Raw genomic sequence first — 22694 nt, 5'->3', positions numbered from 1 at the left:
GGACAACTTAAGCTCTGTGATGTTTCTGCCGACTGGTTGTTATGCATCACGACGAAGTGTTATTGTAATCACTGTTGTACTGGATGGTGGGGGGGTTGTGCTTGTTAGTGTTGTGGCAAGGAAACAAAACACGAAGTGGACTTAACTTCTTTAGGAAAACAGCCCTAATGTAGGAAACAAACATTATGTTGTCATCCAGAGTCACATTTATTTATTTTCCAAGCTATAGCACGCAATATTTTATATACAGCAGGTGTTTAAAAGGACCAAAGAGTTTGGTCTGCTTCGTGTTGAAGTTTTTGCCATGGAAGAAATATTGCAATACTGGTATCGTCACAGTCCGTGTGGGTGGGTGTAGGGGTGGGCGCGGGCGCCCTTGTGTGTATGTTTGGGCCCTGGGTGTTCTCCTGCCACTCAGTCATCTCTCCCAGGCTGATTGATAATTACAGCTGTCTGACAGTCCCAGTCCTACTGAGTTTGATCCACACTGTCACCTCCACCAACGGGAACAAAACCCTGCACACCGCCACTCTCAAAGACCCACTCGGAGACTAACCCATGTTTTTAAAAAGGTGGGGAATATCAAGTTTCTTTATATCAAGAGATGGGGGGGGGGGGGTTGACGTGTTTGTCATCTAAGACATAGCCGAGTGACACTTTTACATTAAAGGGGGTCATTATATTTTCCCGGCTGCCACGAAAAGTGACGTTTTTTACAAAGTGACAAGTTTACAGTTTGATAAATCAAATTTATGCGAGATGAGGAGAATGCATGGCGGGCTGTCAGCGGTGGGGCCCGCACCTCTCTCGCCCGCTAAATGATACTCCCAGGCACCACATTCGAATTCCATCCCATTAGCATTTAATTTCTCCTCTAATCCTACACATCCTGTGTGTGTGTGTGTGTCTGTTTGTGTGCGCGTTTGTGGCTTGCAGTATAACAAGACCGCACCTTGCTTCCCAGAGAGCAATCTGAAGCAGCGGGCCGGGCTTTATAACACTTTCACCCCGATGACTATCATTCTTCCTTGACAATTAAGACTTCTCAAATCTAATAGCAGAGATATTGGAATTACACCCGGCCCTTTGAGGCATGTCAAAACGCTGCTCAGCCCGCCTCCTGATACAGCTGTCAAAGCAGCAAGCACACACACACACACACGCAGGCACACACACCTATGCATACGCACGCACGCACGCAAACACACACACACACACACACACACACACACACACACACACACACACACACACACACACACACACACACACACACACACACACCTATGCATACGCAAGCACACACATGCTCCCACATGTATACTCATATGTTCAAATTCACACCCACACACCCACTACAGGACAGAACTATCATGACTCTTTTATATCTCCCACTTAAATGTGCTGTGTTTTTCTTCTCTCGAAAGACTTGTTACTGCCGCTTTTCTTTCATCTTTCCTTTCATACCCCTTGAGCGCGTCGCTTTTCAGAGAGAGAAAAGTGCTTTTTATTTGGTGGTGCTGCAGATGCTCTGCCCCCAGTGTGCTGTTCTGTTGACTCTCGTCTGAAACCCACAGTAAACGCTCCTCCGTCAAGTTCCAAGGGCCATAGGGGTGTAATCATTGTACTCCAAATAAGTAATAACCACAACTGAAAAAAGCTATTTATACATAAGGCTAGTTAAGTGTTAAATGTTCACACCAGAGAATATGTTTCAGACACCGGGAAAAAAAAACACACTAAATATTTTTTTCCCGTATTAATTGAAAAATATATTGGAAAATTATAGTAACGAATAAACACTGAATAAATTATAGCAGTGTTAAAGCTATCCAGTGTGATTCTAAAGGTTTTTTTCTCTTCTCTCTTGCAGACACCTGCAGAACAGGCCAGGGCTCGACTCCAGCTGGTGCTCCAGGCTGCAGGTCAGTGGCTGATCCAAGTACAGTCCTTACACAGGCACCCTATCCTGTATCGAGGAAACACACTTCTGCCCATATAATTACCTCTTCAAATTTACACAGCAATACTTTTGCCCTTTTTGGTAATTTAGCAGACGCTATTAACTCGAGCGACTTACAGTAAGTAGTGTGTACATACATTCACACCTTTTCATACTTTCACACTACTTCATACATTCATATTTGGCCCTTGTTTAGGGCCAAATAGCGTTCTAGTTTGCTCTGTTTTTTTTTTGTAAATTCTTTCCAATGCGTCACTCACTCACTCACTCACTCACTCACTCACTCACTCACTCACTCACTCACTCACTCACTCACTCACTCACTCACTCACTCTAGCCTCCCCAGTCTCCACTACTTCCGGCCCATGTTCTTCCTGTAGGCGAGCGCCTTTCAAACACGCATAAGTCATATTTCATCATCTGAGCTGTGTGTACATTACACTCTTGTGTTTTGAGGAGTCATATTGTGAACCAGATGTGACGGGCTGAAATTGCGCAGAGGGAAACCACTGCGACGTGTTTACAGTCAGGCCTGGCTGTCAGGCCCCATGTTTTTTTATGTGAGGGAGAGAGAGAGAGTGTGTGTGTGTGTGAGTGCAATTAGGTTTGTGTGTGTGTGTCTGCGTCACAGGAAACATATGAAAGGCCCCGACAGCCATGCATCATTTCAGAACCACCCACCCCTGTCTGCTGCACAGGCCTGTGAAAGACATCCTAAACATCCAAGTCCCATACAGACAGACACATACATACATACACACACACACACACACACACAACCTTGTGGAACTTGTGACATCACACTAAATAGGGAGAGGGGGAGATGAGAAAGGGAGGTAGAGAGAGGAGTAGAGGTGAGGAGGGAGTGAGAAAGAGAGGAGGCAGAAAGAAAGATTTAGAGACAGTGCAAGGAAACGAGGGAAAGAGAGGAAGGAAACTAGGGAAAGAGAGGAAGGAAACTAGGGAAAGAGAGGAAGGAAACGAGGGAAAGAGTGAGGAAGGAAACGAGGAAAAGAGTGAGGAAGGAAGCGAGGGAAAGGGGGAGGAAGGAAATGAGGGAAAGAGGGAGGGAGGAAGGAAACGAAGGAAAGGGGGAGGGAGGAAGGAAGGAAACGAAGGAAAGAGGGAGGGAGGAAGGAAACGAAGGAAAGGGGAGGGAGGAAGGAAACGAGGGAAAGAGGGAGGAAGGAAACGAGGGAAAGAGGGAGGAAGGAAACGAAGGAAAGAGGGAGGGAGGAAGGAAGGAAACGAGCGAAAGAGGGAGGAAGGAAACGAGGGAAAGAGGGAGGAAGGAAACGAGGGAAAGAGAGGAAGGAAACGAGGGAAAGGGAGGAAGGAAGGAAACGAGCGAAAGAGGGAGGAAGGAAACGAGGGAAAGAGGGAGGAAGGAAACGAGGGAAAGAGAGGAAGGAAACGAGGGAAAGAGAGGGAAGAGAAAGAGAAGGCAAGGAAAAGAGTGAAAGAGAGAGCAAGAGGATGAATGCTGGCCAGCCTCCCCAGTCTCTCCATGTTTTCCTAATTTCCGTTGGATATGAATGGTGCTGCTATGTTGAGTGTCTGGAGTTGAGTAATTTGTGTTTATATGGTACTGTCACTGCTGCTGATCAGAGGCCTGTGGTTACTATGGAGTTAATATGGACACTGACACGGCAACACAACCTGTCTGTCTCCCCCTTATAGTGCACTACTTTTAACCATGTTTTTCAGAAATCCTATTTGGATAATTCCCGGATCTCCTGGTTATTGCGTTCTAAATCCAGGAATCTTCCAACTGGTATTTCTGGGAATTTTTAAACACTACGCTGGTGGTGGTAGGCCAGTAAGGCAACTACCACTGAATTAGTTAGCAAATAACTTCGGTGCTTTGTCCCAGACACAGATGAAGACTTGTCTCCCTGTTAAATGCATACTCAATAGATCACCTCCATGAGTCTAGGACCAGGCTCAATCTTTGCCTGGAAAAGTGTCTGCAAGTGTCTTTTTAATGGAGGGCCAGGAGTTTAAGGGAAAACTCTGTCTTCTCTATACTATTCTGTGAAATGTACTTACTCTACCTGTAGAATCAACAGTATTTACCTTAATGTCATCATCATCTTTCCAGCCCCATAACGTTGTCTGGTGAGTGTGTGTGTAGATCATAGGCTGACAGTGAGTGTCACTGGACGTGAACGTTACTCCTGAGTATCAGTGGATAGCAGGCTCCTATCGTCTCCCTGGCCTCGCCTGCATGACTGTGTGCTAATAGTGATGCCTGTCTCTGTCTGGGAGAGAGGCTATAGTCCGTGTGTGTGCGTCCGTGTGTGAGCTTGTGTGCACATTATTAGAGACTCACGACCTCCAGCCCCCCCCCAGGCGATACTAATGTACTCCTAATGCCAGCGGGCCGTCATAAAAGAACCCCGGGTTTAAGTGCAGTTCACCTCTGGGCAGCAGAGCAGATAACAGACGGCCAGATGCGCACACACACAGCGTGTTTAATGCACCCACCGTGTCTCTGGCTTTCCTCTTCTCTCCACAGAACCACATCCGTAATAAGCCTTGTATGACCCAATAGAAAGGAAGCCGGCCGCCTCACTCTTTTAGTCGACATTCTAATGTTGCCATCATTCCTCTGACGCCTTCTCAGATTTGGGCAGGATCTTGGATCTCTCTCTCTTCTCTTTAATTTACTATTTTTTTCTCGTTCCCCCCTTTCTCTCTCTCTTCTCTAACTGGTGGTTATCCGGTGAGCTGGGCCATGCTTGGCTTTAGGCTGTGTTTCCCTCCATTCCTTCCCAGGCCTTCTCACCAAGGCAGTGGTTGCGTCTCAAACGGCAACCTGTTCTCCTACATAGTGCACGACTTTTGACCAGGGCCTATAGGTGCCCTATTTCTTTAGTAGTGCACTATATAGGGAATCTGGTGCCATTTGGGACAGACAGTGTCTCTTGAGGTAAGGCCAGTTCTGACACCTGCACTGCCGATCCAATGGACGTTCCACTTCCTCTCAGGTCAGAGAGGGATGACACACAGCTGGACAAGTCTGTCTGTGTGTGTTTGTGGTGGTGGTATTATATATATTTTTTAAATACCTTATTTCCATAAGTATTCAGACCCTTTGCCAAGAGGCTCGAAATTGAGCTCAGGTGCATCCTGTTTTCATTGTTCATCCTTGAGATGTTTCTACAACTTGATTGGAGTCCACCTGTGGTAAATTCAATTGATTGGAACACACCGGCCTATATAGGGTCCCACAGTTGACAGTGCATGTCACCAAGCCATGAGGTCGAAGGAATTGTCCGTTGAGCTCCGAGACAGGATTGTGTTGAGGCACAGATCTGGGGAAGGGTACCAAAACATTTCTGCAGCATTGAAAGTCCCCCAAAACACAGTGACCTCCATCATTCTTAAATGGAAGGCTCATTGGCCATAACAAAGAGGGAGACAACGCGAGACAACGCGGAGATAAAGAAATAACAAAAATATATTTATTAAATAAAGTAACCTGTATACAAATGACAATGGTGTGTGTAGCCAGTAGTGTAAGTGAGTGGATGCATGCATAGATGGTGATAATGAGGGGTGTTGAGAGGTGCCGAAATAAACTAACACAAAGAAGCTTCAAAATGCCACAACAAAAACCGAACGGTGTGTCTGCGTGGAGAGAGCCTCTTCGATGTATGGGGGAAGGTGGATTTATCCTCGGGACACACCCGAGCCCAGGTGTGTCCTATTTAGCTGACGACCCTCACAGCTCCACCCACTGACATCCTATTATGGAAAACAAGAGCAGAGAGAAAGAATTCGGGCAGACAGTGGGAGGGTCGTCCAGAAGGACAACCATCTCTGCAGCACTCCACCCATCAGGCCTTTATGGTAGAGTGGCCAGATGGAATCCACTCCTCAGTAAAAGGCACATGACAGCCTGCTTGGAGTTTGCCTAAAGTCTCTCTGACCATGAGAAACAAGATTCGCTGGTCTGATGAAACCAATATTGAACTCTTTGGCCTGGAGGAAACCTGACACCATCCTTACGGTGAAGCATGGTGGTGGCAGCATCATGCTTTGGGGATGTTTTTAGGCAGCAGGGACTGGGAGACTAGTCAGGATCGAGGCAAAGATGAACAGAGCAAAGTACAGAGTTCATTAATGAAAATCTGCTCCAGAGCGCCCAGGACCTCAGACTCGGGTGAAGTTTGACCTTCCAACAGGACAACGACCCGAAGCACACAGCCAAGACAACACAGGAGTGGCTTCAGGACAAGTCTCTGAATGTTCTTGAGTCGCCCGGACTGAAACCTGATCGAACATCTCTGGAGGGACCTGAAAATAGCTGTCCAGCGACGCTCCCCATCCAACCTGACAGAGAGGATCTGCAGAGATGAATGGGAGAAACTCCCCAAATACAGGTGTGCCAAGCTCGTAGCGTCATACCCAAGAAGACTCAAGGCTGTATTCGCTACCAAAGGTGATTCAACAAACTACTGAGTAAAGGGTCTGAATTATATAAATGTGATATTTCAGTTTTTATTTTTGTCATTATGGGATATTGTGTATAGATTGATGAGAGAGAAACATTAATTTAATCCATTTTAAAATAAGGCTGTAATGTAACAAAATGTGGAAAAAGTGAAGGGGTCTGCATACTTTCCGAATGCATAATTCCTTATGCATTTGGAAAGTATTCATACCCCTTCACTTTTTCCACATTTTGTAGAATGGGGTGCCAGGTGGGACACATATATATTATGAGGGCTGAGGTAAGGATGGATCCTACTATTTAGGTGTGGTCTGGTGAATTTGGGGACACATGCACAAAAACACACACACACACACACACACACACACACACACACACACACACACACACACACACACACACACACACACACACGCACACGCACACGCAAAAAAACACACACACACAGACTATTCTAGGGTCCATCTGCACTGCAGGCCCTGACTGATCACCAGAAGCTAGGCCTTGTAATTATAATGTCTGTAATGAGCATGGCCTGTCCTCACCCATTCCATTAGCTCAGTGTTTACACTGTCTGTGCATGTGAGCCATTCACGTGTGTGTGTTTGTACTTGCGTGCGTGCATTTGTCAGTGTGTGTGTTTATGAATTTGTCATTACATCAGGAGCATCTGTTGTCTCTACTCCATTCACCCTTTTAGCCGCTGAGTGGATACTCTAATTGATAGGGAAGCACATGCAGGATGATGACAGAGTCCAAAAATGAACCATCTCCCGTTCTCACCCTCTCATTCTTCTGTATATGCCATCTCTCTCATTGTCTTTCTCTCAACTTGTTTCTCTCACTCTGTTTCCTCCCATCTCTCTCTTTCTCCCTCCCTCTCCTTTTCTCTCTCTCTCTCCCTCCCCTTTTCTCGCTCTCCCTCCATCGCTCACTCTCTGTCTTTGTTCCAGTGAGTATGGTAGAGCAGATGTTGGAGGTTTGTGAATGTTAATGTCCTGACGTTGTCGCCTGCCCACGGTCACATAAGCCCCTGCTCTCTCCTCCTTTCCTCCTCTCCTCTCTGAGCGGCCGCCAGTCTTTCGCTCTCTCTCTCTCGCTCTCCCTCCTGCCTCCCCAGAGATCCTTAAAGCCACCCGCTCACTCTCCCTCCCCCCTCCTCCCCTCTGCGCCTCTCTTTGTCACTCGATGGACTCCAGGACTCTCTCTAGTCAGTAGAAAGCAGATCATCCCCTGGCTAAAGCCTCTCAGGCCTTTGTTGAGCGGGAGCTCTGTGGGCTCTGTGGGCCTGTAATGAGCGCTCTCGGCTGGGCCGCTGGCCCGCTTAATGCTCACTGAGGCCTGGGGGGTGGTAAGGGAGGGCCAGGAGGTGGGTAGTAGGGGGGCAACACTGGCCCCCTATGAAAGAGCTGGAAAGATATGTTTATGGGTCACTTCCTGCCTGGCCTGAGCATTGAGCTGGGGGGGCTTCATCCACACCCCTTGTTTTTTCGGCTATTCCTCTCTCAATCACGCACACACACACGCACTAATCTAATCGATTCAAGATTCAGAGGATTTATTTTTTCCCAAAAACAATGTGTGTGTGTGCGATAGTCGCGTTATGTGTGTTTTTGTACACGTGCAAGTATGTTTGTGTGTCTGTAGTGCCAGGTTCCCACATATGCCCTGTGTAGCGTGATATTTCTCCCTGTCTGTGTCTTTGCCCACTAATCCCCAGTGTCAACATTAGGCCTTTAGATGGCCTTCTGTTGCTCACTCCCCTCAGACACATGTGCCTCTATTCTACTCTCCACCCTCCACCCAGAGTGGCTGTCAATACTCCTTCTGAAAGACACACCAATACACACATGCACGTGAACACACATATGGGTCTTTCGGTAAATAATGTGGCCAATGTGTGACATCGGGATAAACATTTCAAAAGAGTTTGAAACAAAATTAAAAAAGGATTTTCATGCAGTTCCACATGTGTACTTGGAGGAATAAAAGTGAATATATGCAAATAACTTCACCTATATTTAAACTGCATAGAACTATACGTCCTTTAAGCAGGGTTCAAACAGACATTGGCATGTCAAATTCAATGAATTTCAGGGACTTTTTCAAGCACTTTATTGTAGTTGTCAAGGACCTCAATGTCCTAAAATTGTGCAATTTATGTAATTGTACGTATAGGGCCTAATATAGAACCCTCCCCAAAAAATACATGCAGAAAAGTCCAAGAAAGTTGTCCAATTACCACTTTAAAAATAATGTTTTTTTTAAGGCCTTGCCAATGCATTGATAATCAAATTAGCATTGCATTCTAAAATATGTGAGAATAATATGGACATTGCCTAAATAGATTGGATGCATGCATGGCCATTTTCTGACGCTTATGTGGCCGACACAGGCACACATAATAAAGCCATGAGTAGCGGTGACAATAATCTCACCATTTGAATCTCACCATCAATGTTTTTAGAATGAGAAAGTGACCAAAAAACCAGGTACCTTTTTTAATGTTAGGATTTGTATGGGAAGCCAAGTTGTAGCCAACATTCGATGTTGTCTTCCTCATAATAACCACACGTGGTTTTACCGCAACAGAGTATCGCAACACCCTTCAATTGAAATGGTAGGAAACAAACATAAGTGGCCATCTTTCACAAAAACACATAAAAAATCTTATCCCAGATGATTATAAGGAAGCAGGAGAACTTGTAAATTGGCAACAAGGACTTTTCAAGCACCAAATTGAGAAAATGTCTGATTTTCAAGGTAGGCCTATTCCAATACTTGAATTTCTGAGCTCCAAATTCAAGTAGGCTACTTCGAGCCAAATTGCAGGTGTACCATGGAAACCAAAATGTATTTTTCATATTGTGAATAAGCACACTAGGCTATGCACTGTAATTTGGTGTCCTAGGAATAGCGTTGGGTGTTGTACAATAGTTTATCCTACCCAATTGTGCACAATAGACTTGGTGTCCAATCCGAGGCATGAAAACATGAACACATTACTTTGACGCTTTCCCTGTTAAATCCAATGAGACCCTGCTGTAAATTTTATTTGATTTATTTGACCTTTATTTAACTAAGCAAGTCAGTTAAGAACAAATATTTATTTTCAATGACTGCCTAGGAACAGTGGGTTAACTGCCTGTTCAGGGGCAGAACGACAGATTTGTACCTTATCAGCTCAGGGGTTTGAACTTGCAACCTTCCGGTTACTAGTCCAACGCTAACCACTAGGCTACCCTTCCGCCCCATGCGGAGAACAACATATGATGATCAACATCAATTGGCTAGGGACATTAGATCCAACGTGGATCCAGGCACAACTGTCTTCAACAGCGTAACGAATGAGACACCAACATATTCTGGACATTCCTCACTAACACCTTTTTTTCCAGCACTCGGGGTGTCCTCGCAGCTGTTCATTACTTGACTGTAATTCGGAAAATTCCTTCCTGGATCAGATGATGATGTGTGAAAATATCAACCGTAAATAACTGGACACAAGTATGATGCAAAATGATTGAAGAACCACGTTAATGACCGTATCAATTTCAGTTTTAAGTATCAAGATACGGTGACTTTACACAGCATTGTGATAGTTACACAGCATTTCTGAGATCTCTATAAAATAAAACTGTCTGACAGCTAGATCCAGCATTCGTAGTGTTCAATTGAATATATGATAGGACAACTTACACTGCCAGGAAAGTAATGTTTTATGTCACATGATTTTGGACAATCTGTCAAGACACCAACCATGATAAAGTTGTGAATTTTATTGACTAGATATGAGCCCCCTTATATCTTAATGTAATGACATGAAAAAAATACTTATCAACAGCTTTAACAAGTTGTCCGGCATAGGAAATCTTCACTGTACCCTAGGTTATAGAAAGACCCATATGTGTACGTGTACACAAACACACATACGCACATGGCGTACACATGCGGGTACATCATACACAGGTGCGCATGTACAGGCACGCGCACAGGCAAACACTCAAGTAATATCTCACTCTTAAGACATGCGCATAGACACATGCACACCAACACATCCATGTGCACTTCTACACTTGTCCTCCCTGATCTATCAGCTCCTCTATTGCATTAAGGCTTGCATCCTAAATGGCAACCTACTCACATAGTGCACTACTTTTGACCAGAGCTCTGTGTGTGCCATTTGGGACGCAGTTATCAGCTTCCACTCAAATAAACCACTGCTCGCTAGTCCCTCCTTAGCCCCTCATCAATAGGACGTGTTTGCAGAACACCCAGTGGGGTTAAAGGTCATCAAAACCTTTTTTTCTCTATTGGAACCATTGATGACAGAGAAAACAAACACTCCTTAAGATCTCTTCAGAGGAGAGTGGTGAACTTGGCAGCGGCCATACCTCACTGCTAGTGGTATAGCTAGCTATAGTTGGAACACTAACATGGTCTTTCACTGTGTGTGTGTGCGCGTGCGTGCGTGCTAAGCAGACAGGTCTTTAAATGGGAAAGTTGGGAGTCCCCTACTCCCCTTTGGTGATTTGCGATTGAAAACAAAATAGGTGGCGAAGCAGTAGCAAGACACACACACACACACAGGGCTATATAGAGAGCAAGGTCGAGGCTTAGGGGCATGTGATTTGACTAATTCTTACACAGTAAATGGGAGCATTAGGGGTCTCGGGCCCCTCCAGGGGTCCTGTGGCCCGCTAGCAGGGCCCGAACAGATGTGGGCTGAACAGACCACATACATTGAGGGGTGTCACCTCACCCCCTTCTAGAACTAATGGGCTAATTCGGCACGTTTAGGCAACTGCCGCCCTTTGTTGAGGAGCAGGGTGAAGGCGAGAGAGGGCTGAAGGGAGTGGTAACTAAGATGCTAAGACACCACTAGGACAGAGCATCTCTCTCTGTTCTCTTCTTTTTTAATTTAACTCCCTTTATATCCATCTCCCTTCTCCACAAACAATACCAGTCAAAATTTTGGACACACCTACAAATTTTTCTTTATTTGTATTTTTTTCTTCATTGTAGAATAATAGTGAAGACATCAAAACTATCAAATAACACATGGAATCATGTAGTAAGCAAAAAAGTGTTAAACAAATCAAAATATATTTTATATTTGAGATTCTTCAAAGTAGCCACCCTTTTGCCTTGATGACAGCTTTGCACACTCTTGGCATTCTCTCAACCAGCTTCATGAGGAATGCTTTTCCAACAGTCTTGAAGGAGTTCCCACATATGCTGAGCACCCGTTGACTGCTTTTCCTTCACTCTACGGTCCAACTCATCCCAAACCATCTCAATTGGGTTGAGGTTAGGTGATTGTGGAGGCCAGGTCATCTGATGTAGCACTCCATCCCTCTCCTTTTTGGTCAAATAGCCCTTACACAGCCTGGAGGTGTGTTTTGGGTCATTGTCTTGTTGAAAAACAAATGTTAGTCCCATTAAGCGCAAATCAGATGGGATGGCATATCGCTGAAGAATGCTTATAGCCATGCTGGTTAAATTGAATTCCTTGAATTCTAAATACATCATTGACCCCAGCAAAGCACCATCAAAGTGTCCCCAGCAAAGCACCATCACTCCACCTCCTCCATGCTTCACAGTGTGAATCACAATGCAGAGATCATCCGTTCACCTACTCTGCGTCTCACAAGGACAATTTTTGGGTGGAACCAAAAATCTCAAATGTTGACTCATCAGGCGAAAGGAATGATTTCCACCAGTCTAATGTCCATAGCTCATGTTTCTTCACCCAAGCAAGTCTCTTCTTATTATTGGTGTTCTTTAGTAGTGGTTTCTTTGCAGCAAAGGCCTGATTTACTCAGTTTCCTCTGAACAGTTGATGTTGAGATGTGTTTGTTACTTGAACTCTGTGAAGCATTTATTTGGGCTGCAATCTGAGGTGCAGTTTATCTCTAGTGAACTTATCCTCTGCAGCAGAGGTAACTCTGGTTCTTCCTTTCCTGTGGCGGTCCTCATGAGAGCCAGTTTAATCATACTGCGTGATGGTTTTTGCGACTGCTCTTGACACTGTAAAAATTCTTGAAATTTTCTGTTATGACTGACTTTCATGTGTTAAAGTAATGATGGACTGTTGTTTTTCTTTGCTTATTTGAGCTGTTCTTGCCATAATATGCACTTGGTCTTTTACCAAATAGGGCTGTCTTCTGTATTCCACCTATACCGTGTCACAACACAACTGATTAGCTCAAACACATTACGAATGAATGAAATTCCACAAATGAACTTTTAACAAAGCACACCTGTTAATTGAAATGCATTCCAGGTGACTACCTCATGAAGCTGGTTGAGAGAATGCTACGAGTGTGCAAAGCTGTCATCAAGGCAAAGGGAGGCTACTTTGAAGGATCTCAAATATAAAATATATTTTATTTCATAGTTCTACAATGTAGAAAATAAAGAAAAATCCTTGAATGTGTCCAAACTTTTGACTGGTACTGTACATACGCACGCACGCACGTCCACACACACGCACATGCACACCGAACATACACACACTCACACTTTCCTCTCCCTTTTTTTGCTTGTCAGTACATTTTCTATCTTCACGATGTCCCTATATCACAATCATACAATTCCATCCCCTTCTCTCTGTCACACGGTATAGCTGAAGCTGTGTGATTATTAGCTGCACTCTGGACATGGTTGTCACAAACTTCAGACAGTAGTTACTACCTCACTCTCACAAGGTCTGTGTCCCAAAAAGGCACCATTTTGCCTACAGTATGTCGTTCACTACATTGATCAGGGCCTGGTACCTTTTTGCACTACACAGGAAGGGGGGTGCCATTTGGAACGCAACCCAGGGATTTCCCTTGAAGATATGTCCCCCTCCTACCTTCCAAATGCAGGAGAAGCCCATTGTAATAACTGTAACTATGTCATCATAAGTTTGTACTAGCAGGATTATTATCGGGAGAGCAATTGATCTGAGGTGTGGGGTTTGGGGGGTTTCCCCTTACATGATGCTCCATATCTGAACTCCACACTGTACCTGAACAGTCACGAGGTGAAAAATAAATTATGATTATTGTGGCAAATAAACCACATTGTGGCAAAAATCCAACAACTTTGAATTGGAGCTGTTTGAGTTTTGAGAAGACCAGTCACACACATTCAAAATATTGTCATAATCAGTCATTGAGTGAACTGACACGAGATCTGAAAAACAGATTCTGATTATTATACAGGTTTGTAAAATTAACTTTTCGATAGGGTGTCCTGTCATAGTTTTGTGAAGAGCAATAGTAAGACACACAAGTCTTCACATTCAGAATATTTTCATAATCAGTTTGAGTATGTTCCCACGGAGAGAGGACATACAGTCATGTTTCAACCCAAAGCCATTGAATAAAGAAGTTCCAATGTTTAGTTGCTAAATCACACAGGATAGTTCCCTTTTAAATATCTAGCAAGCGATTTGATTCAATGCTCTTTTTTTCAGTTTCCTTAAACCAGTAATTTCGCTTCATTCCCCTCTGTGACAACAACCCAAGCTACATTGTTTTTCTGCCACCATATTTGTCCCAACATCGCAAAAAAAAAGCCCCTTGACGTCGGAATTCCTCCTCTCCCGTCAGTTAAAGGCTGGTTCTGTGATTATTTGAAAGGATAATAGAGGAGTGACAGTCTGTAATTTGTGGCCTGTAACCATTGATCAGACTGGATTTATGTGCCATTACCTCACTGTTCCAGTCAACAGTCGTAATTATGCCCTTCAAAGGAGAAGTGCTCAGCCCGCCGCGCAGCCCCACCAAATACCTGAATAAGCTTTTATCAAAGAGGATGAGGGGGCACCCCCCCCCCCAGACGCACTTAACCGAATTAGACTGATTGAGATTGACACTGTGGCACATTGACTGATACCCATATGGAGGGATGGGTGGGTGGATAAAGGGATGGATGGGTGGAGGGATAGCGGAATAGAAGGATAGAGGGATAGGATTCCTTAATAGAGTAATACGGGAGGGAGGACTGGGAATGGAGCTGGTTTTCTTCTCTTGTTGTGGAATGACAAATCAAATTTTATTTGTCACATGCACCGAATACAACAGGTGTAGGTAGACCTTACCGTGAAGTGGTTACTTAATTGTTCAGCAGTCTTATGGCTTGGGGGTTGAAGCTGTTAAGGAGCCTAGACTCCGGTACGGCTTGTAGTGTGGTAGCAGAGAGAACGGTCTATGACTTGGGTGACTGGAGTCTTTGACAATTTTTTGGACCTTCCTCTGACACCACCTAATATATAGGTCCTGGATGGCAGGAAGCTTGGCCCCAGTGATGTACTGGGCCATATACACTACCCTCTGTAGCGCCTTACTGTTGTATGCTGTGCAGTTGTCATACCAGGTGGTGATGTAACCCGTCAGGATGCTCTCGATGGTGCAGCTGTAGAACATTTGGAGGATCTGGGGAGCCATGCCAAGTATTTTCTCCTGTGCGGGAAACGTCATTGTCGTACCCTCTTCACGACTGTCTTGGTGTGTTTGGACCATGATAGTTTATTGGTGATGTGGACACCAAGGAACTTAACTCTCAATCCGCTCCACTACAGCCCCGTTGGTGTGAATGGGGGCATGTTCACCCCTCCTTTTTGTGTAGTCCACGATCATCTCCTTTGTCTTGCTCACCTTGAATGAGAGGTTGTTGTCCTGGCACCTCACTGCCAGGTCTCTGACATCCTTTGCTATAAGTTGTCAAATCAAATCAAAGTTTATTTGTCACAACAGGTGTAAACCTTATAGTGAAATGCTTACTTATTGGCTCTAACCAATGGTGCGGAAAAAAAGTTGTGTGTGTGTGTAGGTAAATAAAGAAATAAAACAACAGTAAAAAGACATTTGAAAAAAGAGTCGCACGGCTATATACAGACACATGTTAGTCAGGCTTATTGAGGTAGTATGTACATGTAGGTATTGTTAAAGTGACTATACATATATGATGAACAGTAGCAGAAGTGTAAAAAGAGGGGTTGGCGGGTGGTGGGACACAATGCAGCTAGCCCGGTTAGCCAATGTTAGCCGATGTACATGAATGTATAGTTAAAGTGAGGATGCATATAATACAAACAAAGTAGCAGCAGCGTAAAAGGGGGGTTGGGGGGGTCACACAATGCAAATAGTCCGGGTAACCATTTGGTTACCTGTTCAGGAGTCTTATGGCTTGGGGGTAAAAACTGTTGAGAAGCCTTTTTGTCCTAGACTTGGCACTCTGGTACTGCTTGCCATGCGGTAGTAGAGAGAACAGTCTATGACTGGGGTGGCTGGGGTCTTTGACAATTTTTCGGGCAGCTTTGCAGAGCAATTGCTGTACCAGGCAGTGATGCAAACGGTCAGAATGCTCTCGATGTTGCAGCTGTAGAACCTTTTGAGGATCTCAGGACCCATGCCAAATCTTTTTAGTTTCCTGAGGGGGAATAAGCTTTGTCGTGCCCTCTTCACAACTGTCTTGGTGTGTTTGGACCAATCTAGTTTGTCGTTGATGTGGACACGAAGACATTTGAAGCTCTCAACCTGCTCCACTACAGCCCCGTCGATGAGAATGGGGACGTGCTTGGTGCTCCTTCTCCTGTAGTCCACAATAATCTCCTTAGTCTTAGTTGAGCAGTAGGTTGTTATTCTGGCACCACCCGGCCAGGTCTCTGACCTCTTCCCTATAGGCTGTCTCGTCGTTGTCGGTGATCAGGCCTACCACTGTTGTGTCGTCAGCAAACTTAATGATGGTGTTGGAGTCGTGCCTGGCAATGCAGTCGTGGGTGAACAGGGAGTACAGGAGGGGACTGAGCACGCACCCCTGGGGAGCTCCAGTGTTGAGGATCAGCGTGGAAGATGTGTTGCTACCTACCTGGGGGCGGCCTGTCAAGAAGTCCAGGATCCAGTTGTAGAGGGAGGTGTTTAGTCCCATGATCCTTAGCTTGGTGATGAGCTTCTTGCCACTCTTCCATAAAGGCCAGATTTGTGCAATATACGACTGATTGTTGTCCTATGGACAGAGTCTCCCACCTCAGCTGTAGATCTCTGCAGTTCATCCAGAGTGATTATGGGCCTCTTGGCTGCATCTCTGATCAGTCTTCTCCTTGTATGAGCTGAAAGTTTAGAGGGACGGCCAGGTCTTGGTAGATTTGCAGTGGTCTGATACTCCTTCCATTTCAATATTATCGCTTGCACCGTGCTCCTTGAGATGTTTAAAGCTTGGGAAATCTTTTTGTATCCAAATCTGGCATTAAACTTCACAACAGTATCTCGGACCTGCCTGGTGTGTTCCTTGTTCATCATGATGCTCTCTGCGCTTTTAACGGACCTCTGAGACTATCACAGTGCAGGTGCATTTATACGGAGACTTGATTACACACAGGTGGATTGTATTTATCATCATTAGTCATTTAGATCAACATTGGATCATTCAGAGATCCTCACTGAACTTCCGGAGAGAGTTTGCTGCACTGAAAGTAAAGGGGCTGAATAATTTTGCACGCCCAATTTTTCAGTTTTTGATTTGTTAAAAAAGTTTGAAATATCTAATAAATGTTGTTCCACTTCATGATTGTGTCCCACTTGTTGTTGATTCTTCACAAAAAAATAAATTTTTATATCTTTATGTTTGAAGCTTGAAATGTGGCAAAAGGTCGCAAAGTTCAAGGGGGCCGAATACTTTCAGTCACTGTGGGGACGACGTCCTCAATGCACTTATTTATAAAGCCAGTGACTGATGTGGTGTATTCCTCAATGTCATCGGAAGAATCCCGTAACATGTTCCAGTCTGTGGTAACAAAGCAGTCCTGTAGTTTAGCATCTGCTTCATCTGACCATTTTTTTATAGACCGAGTCACTGGTGCTTCCTGCTTAAATTTTCGCTTGTAAGCAGGAATCAGGAGGATAGAGTTGTGGTCGGACTTACCAAATGGATGGCGAGGGAGAGCTTGGTACGCGTCTGTGTGTGGAATGCAGGTGATCTGGAATGTTTTTACCCTCTGGTTGCACATTTAACATGTTGATAGAGAATTGGTAGAACTGATTTAAGTTTCCCTGCATTAAAGTCTCCGGCCACTAGGAGCGCCACCTCTGGGTGAGTGGTTTCCTGTTTGCTTATTTCCATATAGCTGACTGAGTTCGGTCTTAGTGCCAGCATATGTCTGTGGTGGTAAATAAACAGCCACGATAAGTATAGCTGAGAACTCTCTAGGCAAGTAGTGTGCCTTGCAGTTTATCACAATATTCTCTACTTCAGGTGAGCAAAATCTAGAGACTTCCTTAGATTTTGTGCACCAACTGTTGTTTACAAATATGCACATACCCCCCACCCTCGTCTTACCGTAGTGTGCTGTTCTATCCTTCCGGTGCAGCGTGTATCCCGCTAGCTGAATATCCATGTCGTCATTCAGCCACGATTCCGTGAAGCATAGGATATTACAGTTTTTGATGTCCCGTTGGTAGGATATTCGTGATCTTACCTCGTCTAGTTTATTGTCCAATGATTGCACGTTGGCAAGTAATATTGACAGTAACGGCAGCTTTCCTGGTTGTCTTCTGCGGGTCCGGACGAGGCATCCGGCTCTTCGTCCTCTGCGTCGCTTTCTTTTGCGAATAAATGGGATGTTTGCCCTGTGGGGTGTTTGAAGAATATCGTGTGAGTCCTGCTTGCTGCTGCTGTTGTTGTCGGTGATCAGGTCTACTGTTGTGTTGTCAGCAAACATAATAATGGTGTTGGAGTCGTGCTTGGCCAAGCAGTCGTGGGTGAATAGGGAGTACAGGAGGGGACTACGCACGCACCCCTGAGGGGCCCCTGTGTTGAGGATCAGCGTGGCAGATGTGTTGTTGCCTACCCTTACCACCTGGGGGGCGGCCCTGTCAGGAAGTCCAGGATCCAGTTGCAGAGGGAGGTGTTTAGTCCCATGGTCCTTAGCTTAGTGATTAGCTTTGTGATCACTATGGTGTTGAACTCTCAACTGTAGTCAATGAACAGCATTATGACATAGGTGTTCCTCTTGTCCAGGTGGGAAAGGGCAGTGTGGAGTGCGATTGAGATAGTGACATCTGTGGATCTGTTGAGGCAGTATGTGAATTGGAGTAGGTCTAGGGTATCCGGGAGGATGCTGTTGTGAGCCATAACCAGCCTTTCAAAGCACTTCATGGCTACCGACGTCAGTACTACAGGGCGATAGTCATTTAGGCAGGTTACCTTCACTTTTTTGGGTACAGATACCATGGTGATCTGCTTAAAACATGTAGGTATTACAGACTCGGTCATTGAGAGTTTGAAAACTATATTACATTTTAAAAAACATATATATATTTATTTTTTTATAAATATGACCCTTTTCTCCCCAATTTCGTGGTATCCAATTGTTAGTAGTTACTATCTTGTCTCATCGCTACAACTCCCGTACGGGCTCGGGAGAGACGAAGGTCGAAAGCGTCCTCCGAAACACAACCCAACCAAGCCACACTGCTTCTTAACACAGCGCGCATCCAACCCAGAATCCAGCCGCACCAATGTGTCGGAGGAAACACTGTGCACCTGGCGACCTGGTTATATTACAGTTTTTAATGTCCTGTTGGTAGGATAGTCTCGAACGGAGCTCATCCAGTTTATTCTCCAGTGATTGCACGTTGGGCAATAGAACGCATCTCAGAGAAACAGTACATCCTTTGTGTCGGACTCATTAAAGAAAGAATCTTCGTCCAGTTCGAAGTGAGTAATTGCTGTTCTGATGTCCAGAAAGCTCTTTTCGGTCATAAGAGTCCGTAGCAGCAACATTATGTACAAAATAAGTTACAAACAATGCGAAAAAACACACAAAATAGCACAGTTGGTTAAGAGCCCGTAAAAAGGCAGCCATCCCCTCCGGCACCATTCTGTGTACCAGAGGTTTTATGTCAAATTGATTCCTCTGTTTGTTTTATGAGTGTAGTATCCACACTACACAGACGCTCCTGACCGCTCTCTGAATCGTGTGGTTATAGAGTGATTGTGTTAGAAGTTGGTATGATAAGGATAGGTCTTGGTCAAGAGTAGTGCACTATAGGGAGTAGGTGGCCATTTGAGACGCATCCTGTGCCTTTTTCAGGCTGGTTCTGTCGAAGAGAATTAAACAGATTTGTTTTTTTTTGTGTATAATAGAGTTGTGTGTTTCTTCCTTGAGAGTACACTACGTATTTCTGTATTTTCCGTTTGTCAAGCTTGCTGCTTTTCATGATTGCCATAATTTCCATCGTCCCATCAAATGTCATGTAAATTGACATTTCTTATGCATTCACACAAATAAACATACATTTACCCTGATGTAATCACTTTCCCGTAGTTTCAAGTAAGGCAGCGTTTTTTTCCCTGGAAACTCAATCTCCCTTGTGTAAAGTTGTGATGAAATTTGTTGTTTAACTTTTTTTTGCGGAGGGCCCCTTGTTTTGGAAATGAGAGGAGGAGGAGGTGGATAGATAGATGAGCGGTGTAATAGAGGTTGTTAAGCACTTTAGAAGAGAGGGAGAAGAGTGCGTGGGGGGGGGGTGAGTGGTGATGGAAGCCATCTCTTTCTTCTGTTGGCAGATTTCAAACAGCATCTGGTGAGCTCTTGAAACAGAACGTTATGAGTATGTTCAAATCCAAACTGAATAATATCTCTGCCCATCCCCCCTCCTCCTCTTCTTCCCCCTTTTTCTCTTCCTCCTTGTTGTCTGCATTTAAAGCCACATGTTAATGCCGCCCGCTCTCTCTCTCTCCCTCCTTCCTCTCTCTCCCTCCCTCCTTTCTCTCCTCCCCACTCTCGACATGTACACATTTCCGAGAACGAATATTTTTTAATTTGCTACTTTCCATAATTTCTGCAACATATGGTCTAAACGATTTCGATGCAAATGTATGTGCTAATTATTTGCAGACAGAGACTGAAACAGGGCTGCCATTGAAGTGGAATGAAAGCAAATTTGAAATCACCTTAAATTTTGCTAACCATTTACTGTTAAGTAAACTTTGAGAAGTAATTTAATTACATTGGACCGCTGGCAGCTAGAGGCGGTGGCTCGGGGGCTTTTTGGGTATGGACAGGGTGGGGGTTGTTTCTGAATTGGTTGTAGGGAGGTGTAGTTTTCTGGAGGGCTTCTAAAATGGACACGCTGCTCTCTTAACCCCGGAAGCTAGCCAATGGCGCGGCAGAAACACCATTCAGCTTGGAGGCAAAGTCCCCTCGGCCAAACTCTTCCCTAACCCTGGACGACGCTGGGCCAATTGCCCTATGGGGCTCCCAGGTCACGGCCAGCTGTGACACAGTCTGGGATCGAACCCGAGGCTCTAGTGGCCCCTCAGTACTGCGATGCAATGCCTTATAGACCGCTGCCCCACTTGGTAGGCCCCTCAAAAAACTCTTTGACTCAATCCCACCATATCACCACAGTGTTGGCAGACATCTCTGCTACCTCTCCCTCAGCTGTGTATGGTACCACTGTTTTGTTGTGGTTGTAATCCGTCCTTTGTTTTACAGCACTCTGTCTGCCCTGCCCTGCACTCTCATTACTGGTGTCTGTGTGTCTGTGTGTGCGTGCTTGCTTGCATGAGTGTGGGTGTGCACTTTTGGCCCAGGTAGGCTCTTGTAGGTTCTCCCATTCCCTCTGACGGGGCAACACCCATGTGGGTGCTAACCTAAGCTCTTTACGGCCTGTCCGTGTTTCATTCAACTGGAGAAGAGGAGAGAGTGAAGCAAGAAGCACCATGTGCGTAGGCTTGCATGGACAGGCCACTGGGAAACTTGTAAGGTTATTTGATGCCTAGTTTTGCATGATCAAAAAAATCATCTAACTTTGTTGACACATTAGCTGACCATGTAACTCGCTCACCCACTGAGTTCAATTAGGCAGACATGGCTGAAAGTTTACGGTGGCGTAAATAAGTCATGGATCTTGTTTTTCATTAACAACATAAAAATTTGATTTTTTGTTGTTGATATATATATATATATTTTTACAGTTCAACTGTTTGTGTTTTGGTAGTTTGAAAAAGCACCTCCTTCACACTAGCTCTATTATGTACAGTACAGGGTGAGGGTGGGTGTGTGTGTGTGTGTGTGGGGTTGTGTGCACGTGCACAATTTAAGTACTAATAACCTCTTTATTTTAGTTAGCATCGGACCATTCATCATCACTTTATTTAAATATGGAGAAATAATTGTGCCATCCCCAAACCATCGCTAATGGCCTGGTATTCCGCCAGTGTGTTTTCTTTGTTGATCGCAATGAACGAAATTAGAATAAACAACCGTAATCAGGGTCTGATTAATGGAGCTGTGTCCTCAGCGTCGTCCCTCATCGGCGAACACCTGATATCCATCTCATAAACAAATTGTGTTTGACTAAATGGAGAAATTAAATGACGCATTTGATGAGTTTATGATTGACCCCGTCTGACTTGCGCCCCATTACTCGCTGTCTCTTAGGGCGCAGGAACTCGGTGACTAATGTACTGTCAGAGGAGACTGCACAGGATTTATCACAGCCGGCCCCCTGATTAATGGCAGCCGAACGGCGTTTTAATAATTTTATGATTGTGGCAGAGAAAGAGCGTGAGAGAAAGAGAGATATGGAGGGTGAAAGAGAAAGAAAAGGAAGAGGTTGAGATAGAGGGAGGTGGATAGAAGGTAGAAAGAAACAGGGTGATGGAGGACTAAAGAGGGAGAAAATAAGAGGTGGAAAGAGTGGGACGTAGAGAGAAAGAGGGAGCTGGAGGGAGAGAAAGGGAGGGCGCGCTCCTCCCAGATGAAATGTTTTGTGCCCTTGCCGGCTGAGCAGACTGAGGGATGATTATGCGATGTAGATCCACATGAATCTTTCTCTCAACTTGAAAAGTATTTCATACGGTCGTTGAATGAATTTTTCCCCTCATTATTGTATTTACATTTTTTTTTACTCACTGGTGACAACAAATTGGCAACAAATCTGTGGAAACATATACATACAGCACGAGAGAAACGTGAGAACTCAACCTCCAAACTCTGCTTAGTCTCTACTGTATTTTGGATGAGTCTATATTTGGCCTGTTAGGTAAAAACTGCGGTTGTTGACTTTATGAATACGCATTAATAAACAATTTACAAGTAGGTTACGTACCATTAATAGATTAGTACTTGATGAGTACTCTTATATATGTAGTATAAACATTATAAGCATTTATAAGCATTTTCTGAAAGTTATTGTTAACTGCTTCTTGATTGATCTGAAGCACAGAAAGATAAGAGATGGTTACATTCAATCACTCCAAATCTCCCTCTGT

The 22694-nt window shown here is 44.6% G+C and overlaps 1 protein-coding gene across 2 annotated transcripts in view; it reads left to right on the top strand.

Annotated features, from left to right (window-relative positions):
* The window catches only part of rsrc1 (arginine/serine-rich coiled-coil 1), a 184925-nt gene that overhangs the window by 101857 nt on the left and 60374 nt on the right, over positions 1-22694 (top strand). For both annotated transcript variants that reach the window (XM_052526198.1, XM_052526197.1), the window contains exon 6: positions 1874-1925. In XM_052526198.1, coding sequence (XP_052382158.1) covers positions 1874-1925 — 52 coding nt within the window. The remainder of the gene's footprint in view (positions 1-1873; positions 1926-22694) is intronic.

The sequence above is a fragment of the Oncorhynchus keta genome, chromosome 1 (genome assembly GCF_023373465.1).
Source record: "Oncorhynchus keta strain PuntledgeMale-10-30-2019 chromosome 1, Oket_V2, whole genome shotgun sequence".
Lineage (NCBI taxonomy): Eukaryota > Metazoa > Chordata > Actinopteri > Salmoniformes > Salmonidae > Oncorhynchus > Oncorhynchus keta.
Note: the sequence above shows the minus strand (reverse complement) of the source record. Positions and strands in the feature narration are given on the sequence as shown.